Consider the following 12,388-nt stretch of genomic DNA (forward strand, 5'->3'; position numbering starts at 1 on the left):
GGGGGCCCAGGGCTGATTTCCAGGGAATAAAAGGGATTTGGGGAAATGCCAGAGATGTACTGCTGGCTACACTGTCTTTTAGTGAGTGGCCCTTTAGTTTTGACCATCTTCTATGAAAGACAGGTACATATATTAACCTTTCCTCCCCCCCCTCCCCCTCCTGAGTTGCAAGTTTCCAACCCTCAAGAAATTAGGATTCAGATCTCACCAGAATAACTCTGGGTGGGAATAAGAGTTGCTTCCTGCCTCCTTCCACCTCAAACAAACAATCTCAAGTAGTTTTGAGAGCTCAGACTAAAAGCCAAGAATTCTAGCTAAGTTGTTCTGTCTATAGATTTTGGAGACTCTTAGGTGCTCCACCTCACCACTCAAGGGAGTTTTAAATTCCACTCTGCCTCTGAGGAAGCTGACTTTTCCAAGAGATGAAGTCTCACTATGACACTGAATGCTGACTTCCTCAATGCTACCCTGATCATATGCCTTCAGTTCCCTTTAGATCATCTCTTTTCTGCCCAGGAAGAATTAAGTTACAAAGTACTTTGAGCTCTTCAAGGAAAGATACTTATAAAAACCTTTGGTTTGGGGCCAAGAAAGTACATTTAGTTCAGGATGATTCAACTTTAAAAATGTTTCCCTGTACCAGGAAACCTGTTCTAATGCCTAACCAGTTCTTCTTTCTGTTAAGGATGCTTCTCAGTCTGTCCTCTGTGAAGATTGGAAACAATCCCCCTCTTTCAGACCCTAGAGACCATTCAATCCCCTACTGAAATATCAAAATTGCTCTTTTCTCCCCTTTCATTGCACTGCACTTCTTTTTTGCCATTATCTTCTACCTCCCCATCTTCCGGAAAGCCCCAGTAACATCTTAAGTCTTTCTCTGCTGGTTAAATAAGGAATCAAAAATAACTGCCAAAACCAAATCCATGCTCCAGACCCCCCTCTGACCTGGCCATTCCTAGGATGTCCAAGTTGCAACCCTCGGAAGAGGGAGGTGAGCTGCTGGAGAGCTATTCCATTCTTGGCCTCCCGTTGCCTCCATGTCCTTTTCATCTTTCCTGGGTCTCAAGAGTTGAGACTGGTTGCTGGGTGAGTGAAAGGTTAAACCGGTTGGGCAAGGGAGAGGGGGAGCAGAATCTAAACTGGGAAACTTAATGGCGGGAACAATGTGGGTTTTTGTTGGGTTTCCCTCCCGCCTGGGAGGTTGTTCTCAGACCACGGCATTCCTGGGTTGGACAGAATTGAGCTGGGGTGGCTTCTCCCCACTTTGCTGCTACAGCAAAAACCAGCTTTTTCGTCACTTTTTTACCCAGGCTGAAGTTAAAAGCAAGCTAATTCGAGGGACCTCAGCTCTTCTCCCCCACACTCCACTCAGAGCAATGAACCATTACAAATGAATCACAACTCAGGAAGATCAAGTTTTGGACAACGGGATCTAAAAACAGGGAAATGAAGGAAAAGCTTTTTAACTTTTCACTGAGCAATCAATTAAAACTAAACCATGTCTGAAGGAACAATGCTCAGCAGCTGAGGTGATGAAGTCTGCTGATATCTGGACCATCACAGCTCTAACTCATTCTCCGGCTAAAAGTAGAACTAATGACAAAGTAGGAAAAACAGGAGAGATAAGAGAGAGGAAAGAAAATAAAGGCTGAGGGAGAGTTCTGGGATGAGGATCCACAGCTCCAGGTGCTAAGTGGCTCAGCTTGGAAGAAGCATGGTTGTCAGGGCCTAGGACTGCAAAGGTAGCTGAGGTTACCAAAATGGGGGAAAGGGAAGACACACAGTTGATGTGGAGTTTGTTTTTATTAGAAAACCCATTTCAGTAAGCGCTTCCCTGCCCCCAAACCAGGAGGCCTCCAAGAGACTTGTGGTTCTGATTTCCTCTTTCCAGAGGTAGTCAGGCAGCCTCTGAAGTTCCCCCTTCTGAACCCCTGAGAAAGTCCTCATTGCCAGCTTTGCACCGAGCAGCCCCAAAGTGAGGAAAAGGCCACTTGGGCTCAAGATCAATGCTGGGGTGTTTCTGTTGATATAAAAACCCAACGGATGGCTTCAAAACTGCACCAAGGAGACTCTCTTGGGCCCCTAGGCCTGTTCCTTTGCTCTATGTGAGAGCACGGCCATGGAGAAGATGGTAAAGGACTAAAGGAAGAGATTGCATTGAGACATCCTTTGGAATCTGGAAAGCACCTGGATTTCTTGGGAGGGGAGGGTGCATATTCAGTTCTTCTTGGTCTTGGGAGTGTCGTATTTCCTCTTGCTTGAGTACCACAGGAGCAGGGGAATCCCAATGGAAGGAAGGGTCATAACACCAAATGCTGCCCAGTCCAGCTGTGGAAGGAAGCAGAAGTCTTAGAACCTAAATTGAGAAGATGCAACTAACAGGAATAGAGCAGACTAATCCCACTACCAAACTGGTCTTGTGCAGAAAGCTTCTCAGGTATTCCACCTGGGGCCTTGGGCTGCTTCTCTCCAGAAGAACTTTATCCTCTGCATCTGTTAAGGCTGCATCTAATACAACCCTCAACTAGTGGAGAAATTGTGGCTCTTCTGAATAACCTCTGAAGAAGTGATGCTGCCACCTCCTCCTGAGTCCTTAGGCCCTGTGTCATGGCTCTAATTCTGGTTACTAATTTTTTTTCTTTTCAGCAAGGCAACTGGGGTTAAGTGACTTGCCCAGGGTCACACAGCTACGACATGTTAAGTGTCTAAGGATCATATTTGAACTCGGATCCTCCTGACTTCAGACTGGTGCTCTATCCACTGAGCCACCTAGCTGCCCTCTAGTTTCTAAATTCTACCTCTCCTCATTAAAAACCTTTCCCATTGTCAGTCAGTCACCAAGCATTTATGAAATGCCTACTATGTGCCAGGCAGTATGCTATGTGCTATGAAATCCTCCAGCCCTCCTCTCCCTGGTTTCCATCATATCAACTTTCTTCCTTCTAGAGCTTTTGAATACAGCTACTACTCTTTAAATTTTTTAATCTTTCTGCCTCAACACTTCTGGAATCTATGAGTTTGAAAACTCTGCATATTTCAGTTAATATTCTTCAGGTGTTGTTATGGCCAAAAACATATCCCCTTCTTGTCAGCCTTCTAGTAACAAAGCTTTCTTGGCTTTAGGCAACAGACCCGGTCCAATTAAGCCTCTCTGTGAAACTTTACTAGCTTTCTGGAAGCTGTCATAGTCTATGCTGCATTGGCATAAGCTTGGAAAATTCAAGATACACTTCCACACCACAATGAGGCTATGAAAAGAGCTCTAAGGAATGGGATATCACTCTCCATAACTACTGAATTTCATATGGGATTCGGAATTCTAAAATCACAGAGTCAAATGATAAGGAAGAAAGAACAAGTTATTGGAGTTAAATTCCCATTTTTGAAATTTCCAAGTACAATAACAATCTTGTGGTTATATTTCATCAGAGACCAACCAATAGATAAAGCAAAAATCAACCCAAGAAAGGAATAATAAGGAGTCTTGGGGCTATAATATGGAGGAAACCCAAAGTCAGGGTTGAATGTCTTCTCATGCTAGGGAAAAGACAAAGTATGGAAAGGATCATTGTGAAACTTACAAAATGGGGAGAGAATCTCCTATCAAATTCTCGCTGTGCCAGAATTCCTCCCTGCCCAGGAGCACTGGTGAAGCCAACCTGAAAACATGAACAGAGAAGATATTACACAGCATATCTTTGAATTCATTTTTTTTCCAAAAAAAGACATTCCCCAAACAACCCTGTTTTCTGGTATTAGATACTCATCTCCCATAGGTTTTGATTATATCAAAAGGATGTTACTGGAGGTGGACCAGAGCCAGAAATTTAGAAGAGAAATATAACATGATTTAGGCCTGGAAAGGACTAGATGACTTTTCTCCTGGGAGGAAGAGTGATAATGAATTGGAAGTCAATTCTAGGATTCTAGTTTTGCTATTGCCCTTTAAGCTCAGCATCTAAAAATACTACCTTTAAAAAAATCCACTGACAAAAAAGGACTGAGCAGACCTTCTTACAGCTATATTGATTCACTTTGAGACTGTAAAAAGGATTAGAGGAAATTTATGATCAGTGCCTAAAGCTGTGATCTGTTTCCTCATCTGACAAGTGGGGATAATACTACCTGTACTATTTGCCCTGTCTCATAGGACTTTTAAATGGTTCACATGAAAAAATGAATGTGAACTCACTTTGAAAATATAAACCACTATACAAATATGAGTTAAAAAAAAAAAAAAAAAAGGTCAAGGCCTAATTCACATTCCATCCTGGAGAAAAGGCAAAGTTTAGAGCACACTGCAAACAACTTTTCTAAAGGGGCAGTGTTTGAGACTTTATTTTGGCTCTGAAGACAACTATAAAGAATATAGTCAATTAACTCATTAGTTGAAAGAATTAAAATATAAAACAAATTTGGAGATGATTACAAATAGTATTCTAAATTTTCTAGATGGCTCTAGGAAAACCTTATTCCACTCTGCACTCAGCAATTGGACCAAGATCCTACTTTTCAATTATGTCAGCTTGCTTTAAACATCAATCAATAACTATTAATTATGTACTATATGCCTTCTAATATGAGAGATATAAGGGAAATACAGAAAGTGTACACTCTTTGCTCTCAAAGGAATTTACATGAACAGAAAAAGACTGGAGAGTTAAGGTTACATCTGACTATGAATGCCTTTGAATGTCAGGCAAGTAATAGGCAACAGGACTGTATATTCTTAAGTAGGAACTATCATGATAAAATTAGCTGTTAGGCCAATTTATCAGTGAAGGGGAATAATTGGGAGGAAAGGGCAAACTAAAAAAGTGGAGGATTACTAAGACACTGCACTAATGCCAGGTACCAGATGATAAGGGCCTGAACTACTAATAGCAGTAGGAATAAAGAGGAAAAACAAACAAGATCAGAAATGTCAGTATACCCTCCTTTTATGACTAGAATGGCTCCTTCTGAGACTTTCAGAATTTAAAACATTCCTTGAATCAAGGAACCTCTAACACATCATTTCTACTTTCCCTCAAAATTTGTATACTTTCAACAATATATAGTCAGAAATAGAAAGGAAATGTTACTTTTAAAGGCCAGTTTACTAAAATGGGACTGGACCAAAGAAATTTTGGAGATAAGAGCCATATCTGTTCACTTTATTATACGCTCGCCAATCTTCCCCCCCCAAACAAGTAAAAAAAAAACAAACAAACCCAAACATAGAAACAAACTTACCACCACTGGCCCTTCTTCCTGGGCAAGATATGTGATGGTTGCAGAGGTAAAGTTAAAATAGCCAGCCTTGAGGGGTCGCAGGACCACAGTATGTGAAACATTGCTGGCACTGACCCACAAGTTAAGGAAACATATAGAATGGATTTTATAGTCCAGACTGCAACAACTCTCTAGTCTGCCCCTTTGCCTAATTCACTGCTGATCACAAAATATAATTAAGATTTCACATTTCTAACAATTAATGAATGAAAAAAAAAATAAGTATTGTTCATTGTTCACTGTAGATGTCTTGTTCTTATAATCAAAACCTAAAGGGTTCATGTATACCAAGCATAAGTTTGGAGGTAAACCTACAGGACAGGAACTATTTTTGGGGTGATATACCATAGAGGAGGAATATTCACTTAAAATGTTATGACTTCATCTGTGTACTCCATCTTATATTTAAGGAAGGAGAGAGAAGACATTCAATTCAAATCCAAAGTAATGAAGCATCAATCAAAATCAGATGAATAGGCTTTAAAAGGTAAGTGACTTTCCCACTCATTTTCAAATAGATGGTATCTAAAACAATCCCAAACATCCTATCTTATTCATAAAAACTTTTAGAAGAATCTCTATGTAATCTGTATGAAGATTTATATATCCCAGACAATGTAGCATCTTTCCTAATATCTAACCTAAATTACCATCACTGAAATTTCAACCTATCCTTTATCCTGTCCTATCTTTACTTAGTAAAGCTAGAAGGGTTAACTGTTAACTATCATAAAATGATCTGAGATTGCATTGCTCCCAGTATTGCCAGTATCTCCTTCCCCTTTTGTTCCCTGAATCATTCTTTGAGTAAAATAAAATAAAAATAAAAAATGTCAGTAGGATACGGAGCAATTCGGTCCCATTTGACATTGAGCATTCCTGAAACAATACCAAAGTCTTCCGGGGGAAAAGAATCATCAGATAATTCCACATCTAGAGCTGCACTAAAAAAAAGAAAAGTTACAGAAAGGATTAGGAAACAAGGAAATTGAAATAATTGTAAAAACTTTAAAACTATTCCCCTTGAATTCAAAATCTTCTGGAGGGCAGACACAGTGGCTCAGGGACTACCACCATGCTAAAATTCCTGGAAGGGAGAATCTTAACCTTTTTTCTTTTCTTTTCTTCTTGGGAGAGGATAGGGAGGTGCCATAGACTCCTTTTCAGAATCATGTTTTTAAATTCAAGAAATGAAAAACACACAAAGGAAACCAATTACATTTATTGAAAGTTACCAAAATATTTTTTAAAAAAACAAGGTCAAACACCCCAGATTAACAAACTCCTAAAAGAAAGAAGGTCTAGAATTCTTCTGATTTCCATTTTTCCTCTGTAAAGAATGTAAGTGAAGGAGAAATGTGGCATACAAAAAAAGAGAAGATATTCTATGTAATTCCAGCAAATGAGAAGAGGAGGTACCTCATTCTTAAAAGTGTATAAAACTGGAAAGAGCCTTAGATGTCACTTGTGTGATTCAAAGCTCTCAGTTAACAAATGTGGGAAGCAATACAGGTATCCAAGGTCACACTGCTACTTAATGACAGTAAGAAAAAACTCCTCAAACTTTTTAAATAGGGGGCCAGTTCACTGTCTCTCAGACTGTTGGAGGGACTTTTTGTGGGCCTTTAAATAAAGAAACTTCATAGCTCTGGGTGAGGGGGATAATCGTCCTCAGCTGCCAAATCTGGCCCAAGAGCCGTAGTTTGAGGACCCCTGGTCTAAGTATTCTAATCAAATATATGATTGCTTACTATGTGCCAGGAATTGTGTTAAACACTGGGAGAGTGGGGAAGAAGGGAGGATGGTGGGAAGGAGATAAACAATCCCAGTTCTCAATTGGGGGAATGATATGTAGACAAAAACAAGGTACAAAAAAGATATATACAGAATACATGGGAGGTTGTCTTTGAGGAAAAGCACTAGCAGCTGGGGCAGACCAGCACCTGGCAGAAAGCAGGATTTTAAGTGAATGAGATGTGAAGAAAGACAGAGAAAGAGGTATAGGTGAGGAGGGAGTCTTCCAGACATGAGACAGACATTAAGGCTGGATGATAAGGAAAGTAAAGGATAAGAAGTCTAGAAAGGTAGAAAAGGAACAGGTTATAAAGAACTTAAGATGTTAAATAGATCATAGGAGGCAACTGGATCACATTGTGTATGTAGGAGGGGAGTCATATGGATAGACTTACATTTAAGGAAAATTACTTTAGTAGCTGAGTGTAAGACATAATGGAGGGGAGAGACAAATGAATTTGGAGAATTTGAAGGCTAGATTAGAAGGCTAATGCAATGATCCAGGTACAAAAAGATAAGGGCTTGAACTTGGGTGATGATTGTTTGGGTGAACAGATGTAGGAAAGATGGTGTAAAGGCAGAAACAACAGGATTTAGAAATGAACTGAATGTGTGGACAAAGTAAGCAGTTGAAAATTACATTGAGGGTGCAAGACTAGATGAGTAATTATACATACTTCTTCTTCCTTTTCTTTTAGGCTTTTTAAAAATTGGAGATGGCTCTTAGGTTCCTTTCTCCCAGAAGAGTAAGAATTAATTGCTGTATCAGTAAGGGGTAGCAAAATAATTTGTATATAACATATGTTTGACAAATATTCATTAATCTGAATGAATTCTACCTTTTGGCATAAAATTCTCCCCAACTCCACCCTGGGGAAGTCCAAATATGCTCTCTTGTATACCTGGTGTTAAAGTCCTATAACATACTTTGGGATTTCATTTCTCTATATCTTCTCTGAATGTCTACTATAACCAATTAGAACTCTTTAGATCCAAAAAGCTCTAGTTTATTACCTTGAGCCGACATTGTAGATGTTGTATTGCAAGGTCAGGTCCTTTCCTTCCACAGCATATCTATTCAGCAATGACTTAGAAGCCAGAAGTCTGGCCCCTTCTTCACTTTGTGCAGCTGGGAATAGACACAATACCGCAAACACCAACAGCCTCATCTTTGGGGCAAGACAGAATCATTAGCTAGTTAGACTGAATTCAGAAATCCATATCCAATCACCGGCTCTCTGGAGCTATTCATGCCCCTCAACCAGCCTCCAAAAAAAGCTCTCAGCTATATCTCTTTGCACTCAACAAAACATTGTGCCATGCTGGAAAGAGAACTGACTCTAGAGCAGAGAATGTGTTCTTACTTATTTATCTCTGACTTTCTGTGTCATCTTGGACACTTATGGGATTGAGGTAAAATCACATAAACTTTTGACCTACACAACTCTATAAAATGGAAACAGTAATAATACTCTCACTAACTCAAAGGGCTTTAGAAAGAAAGCACTTTGCAAACCTCAAACCACTATGTAAATATCAGTTAACACTCAGTCCGAACAGAAATGTCAGCACCTTGATGCTTGTAGCAAGCAAAAGTAGGGGGTCAAAGAATGGGTACTTAGGGCGGCTGCTCTCTATGCTTTAGGAGGGAGAGGGAGGAGAGCGAAACCCAAAAGCTTTAGGATACAATCTGAATGGTTGAGAATTGCTGTTCCCCTGGATGACTCTTTTTTTTTAATTTAATAGCCTTTTATTTACAGGTTATATGCATGGGTAACTTTACAGCGTTAACAATTGCCAAACCTCTTGTTCCAATTTTTCACCTCTTACCCCCCATCCCCTCCCCCAGATGGCAGGATGACCAGTAGATGTTAAGTACATTAAAATATAAATTAGATACACAATAAGTATACATGACCAAACCGTTATTTTGCTGTACAAAAAGAATCAGACTCTGAAATATTGTACAATTACCTTGTGAAGGAAATAAAAAATGCAGGTGGGCATAAATATAGGGATTGGGAATTCAATGTCATGGTTTTTAGTCTGGATGACTCATTATTAAGGTTTCCATCACCAAGTACATCCCTGGGGATTAACAGCCTCCCTGCTCCCATCGCCACACTTAACACCACTCCCCGCGCCCCCCCCCCCCCCCCCCCCCCCCCCCACCCCTCACATTTACGCGGCTCTTTCCCCCCGACTATCTTTGTACACTCCCTCTCCAACAGCTCGCATACAACCCCCTCCTGACGCCCAGAGCTCTTCCCCATAGTCGGCCTCCTCCTCCCCCTCACAAGGGGGCTCCCGGCCCCACTGCTTTCGTGGCTCCAGGGGCTGTCAAGTCGACGTGTCCCCCTCTCCCCCGGCCCCTCGCAGGCCGCAGGAGCTAAGCTGGACTGAGGGAAGAGAAAAACACGCCGCCCACCCCGACGCCCCTTCCTACTTCTTCTACCCCGTCCCGTTCCTCCCGAGAGACAGGTCTCACCGCGAAAAAGTTAGACCCACTTCAGCGCCACCAGAACCGGAAGACAGAGTCAGCGCCGGGAGGACCGAAAAACTAACTTCCGCCGGAAGCTATTGGGTGGCAGGAAGTCCTCCGACGCGATGTTTTATGGGGATTGTAGTTCTATGACCAGCCCCATCTTAGCCAGCTACCCTCATCTTACCCGTTTTCCTTACTCAGGTGAGTCCGCATCTAATGTATTGGACCCTCTGCAGATGTTCTTACAGTCTGCTATGAGTCACTAACCTTGGAATGTGGGGAAATCTTCCCTTCTTCGCCAACCAAAATACTACACGTCGTAGTACAATGGAAAGAGCGCTGACTTGAGAGTCCGAAGACTTGGGTTCGAATTAAGTCACAAGAGTGAGTCGCTTCCCGGATTTCCGTTTTATTTTCCCCAAAACAAAACTAAAATATATACAAGTATTTGTTCATCCTTGAGAATAAAAATCACATCTTCTTTTGCTTCCTTCCCAGGACCATTGGAACATATGCAAGGTGCTCAAAATACACTCCTTTTGATTGGTTATCCACTTTGCTTGAAAATTTCTGAAGAGGACGAGCCTTTTGGTTTTCCTATAGCTTTGTTACTTTTGTCCTGATACCAGTCCTGTATTTGTCTTTTTGCTTTCTATCAGCTCCTCCACTTCTGACTTCTAGAGCCATCTCGAACAAATGGAATGTCTCTATGATGTGACAGTGCTTGCGATCACTTGAAGAAGGTGTCTATGTCTATCCCGAGTCTGCTCTTTTCCAGACTACGAATTCCTATTTTCCTTTAACATCCTAATGAAGCATAGACTCAAAGCCCTTAGCTGCCATTTAATGATGGGACCCTCCTTACCCACTTCAGTCCATCCTTAATTTACTTATTAGTGATTTTATTTCATCAGGAAAATCCATTCCTGCCTTCTCTCCGCTACTCAGTAAACGCCAGTGGCTCCTATTGCTTCCAGGATAAAACACAAAATTCTTTCAAAGTCCTTATAAACTAATCTCCCAACACATTGCGATCTTCTGACACTTTATTCCCTATGTGTACTCTTAGATACAGTATCTTATATCAAGGATCTTATCTAGTAAGGGATACAACATAATACACCATTATGTATAACAATTACAACATTCACACACATATATTATATATAACAGTACTAATCTATATAATAATAATTGTTCACATTGTATAGCAAGTACTGTTTATTAAACCAGTGGTCTGTTGTTAAATGTTTAAAAACCAGCTCTCTGAAAACACTAGACATTTTAAGTTTAATATGCATTATTGAGATTTTCTTCATCATTTCTTAAATCTAGACAATCAACAAAACAATAAATCAAATACACTTGCTCATTTCCAAAAAATTAAATATAAAAATTTAACAATGAAAGGATGTGAGCTGACTTTCCCACATACTTGCCAACCACTTTCCTTCCAGTGTGATCTTGTTGGCTTAGGCAATGAAATTATTTTTCATCCCATTTTATAGATGAAAACTTAAAAAATTAAATGATTTATGCAGGGTAATCAAGTCAGTCTCAGAGATGGCATATAGATCCAGATTTCTTGTGGCTTTTCCCACTACACTATAATAAATGGCACGAGAGGTACAGAGTGCCATGGGATCCAGAGTAAAAATGAATCCACATCTATTTGAAGAAATCAGAAAACATTTCATGGAAGTAATATCTAAACTGTCTTGATTTTGATAAGCAGAGATGGGGGTAAAAGATGAAGGCAGGCACTGGAAGAATTATAGGATTGTTGAGTTGGGAGGGAACTTTTAAAGGTTATCTCATAGTATCAACTGGAAGGGTCTGCAGAGGCCTCATTTGTCAAATGAGGAATCTGAAGTCAGGAAGCTTAAGTGATTTGTCCAAGGTGATACACATGTAGTGACACAATTAATCAATCTACTCTTAGCTGAAACATTCCAGGTCAAGGGAACACGCTGAAAAAGGAAAGGTGTACAGGCAGGAGAGTTTAGGGAATAGCGAGCCATACATCTTGTTTGGTTTGTTTAAATAAACAAAAGGAGATAAAGGTATAGAGTCAGAAGGGAGTTGAAACAAAACTTGACATAGGGCTTTGTATGTCAGATCTAGGAATATGGACACAATGATAGGCTGAAGGTTTTTCACAGGACAGTGATTGTAGCAGAGCCTGTTTTAGAAAGAGTTATCTAGCACACTGGTCAGTGGGATGAATTAGAGGGAGATTAGGGGCAGGGAGACCCATTAGGAGGCTGTTACAATCTCTCAGATAAGAAGAGGCTGTGAAGAAGGATACCAGCCATGGGAATTGAATAGAAGAGATAGTTGGGAAACATTGCTAAGAACTGAGAGAGGATTAGCACAATATAATAGAAAAGGCATTTATCTCAGGAATCAGAAGGCATGGATTCAAATCTTGCCTATACTATCTGAATGTCCTTAGAAAAGTCTGCCTAACCCTCAGTTTCCTCTTTTGTCAAATAAGAGAAGTCTGGAGATCCCTTCCAGCTCTAAATCTAGGATTGTAGATAGCAAGCTGGATAGAGGATGGTAAAAGGAAGTTAAAGAGGATTGAAACTGTAAGTAAAGAGGATTGTAACTGGCAGTACCCTACTCAGAAAGAGAAGCTCTGTTTGGTGGATAAGTTCAGTTTTGGATATGCTAAATTTGAGGCTTGGGTGGAATGTCCAAACAGTTCCTTAAGCAGATGGTAGACATTCTGGACTTAGTGTCTAAACGATAGGGAATGGAGTGAAAAATAAATTTGAGGCACTTGTACCTCTACCTTTACATATATACCTACCAGAATATTAATTAGAACAT

General features: G+C 40.4%; 1 protein-coding gene across 3 annotated transcripts; it reads right to left on the minus strand.

Moving 5' to 3' along the window:
• Nucleotides 1–1,782: 1,782 nt before the first annotated feature.
• SSR2 (signal sequence receptor subunit 2) lies at nt 1,783–9,639 on the minus strand. 3 transcript variants are annotated; one of them, XM_003768084.4, is made up of 6 exons: nt 9,557–9,639; nt 8,083–8,237; nt 6,120–6,218; nt 5,236–5,344; nt 3,582–3,659; nt 1,783–2,328 (listed from the first exon to the last, which is right to left on the minus strand). In XM_003768084.4, exons 2-6 carry the CDS (start codon nt 8,235–8,237, stop codon nt 2,218–2,220), a joined length of 552 nt encoding a protein of 183 aa, XP_003768132.1. In that variant the 5' UTR covers nt 9,557–9,639; the 3' UTR covers nt 1,783–2,217. The 3 variants fall into 3 exon arrangements, with proteins under 3 accessions (XP_003768132.1, XP_003768134.1, XP_012403627.1); XM_003768086.2 differs by having other exon boundaries at nt 9,577–9,611; XM_012548173.3 differs by having other exon boundaries at nt 9,515–9,609.
• Between the last annotated feature and the right edge of the window lie 2,749 nt (nt 9,640–12,388).

The sequence above is a fragment of the Sarcophilus harrisii genome, chromosome 4, assembly GCF_902635505.1.
Source record: "Sarcophilus harrisii chromosome 4, mSarHar1.11, whole genome shotgun sequence".
In the NCBI taxonomy this organism is placed as follows: Eukaryota; Metazoa; Chordata; class Mammalia; order Dasyuromorphia; family Dasyuridae; genus Sarcophilus; species Sarcophilus harrisii.

Coding starts and splice junctions, on each gene's coding strand:
- SSR2 (XM_003768084.4), bottom strand. CDS start 8,237: ATGAGGCTGTTGGTGTTTGCGGTATTGTGTCTATTCCCAGCTGCACAA. Junction 6,219..8,082: donor ATCTACAATGTCGGCTCAAG/GTAATAAACTAG, acceptor TCTTTTTTTTAG/TGCAGCTCTAGATGTGGAAT. Junction 3,660..5,235: donor AGGAAGAAGGGCCAGTGGTG/GTAAGTTTGTTT, acceptor TCATGTTTTCAG/GTTGGCTTCACCAGTGCTCC.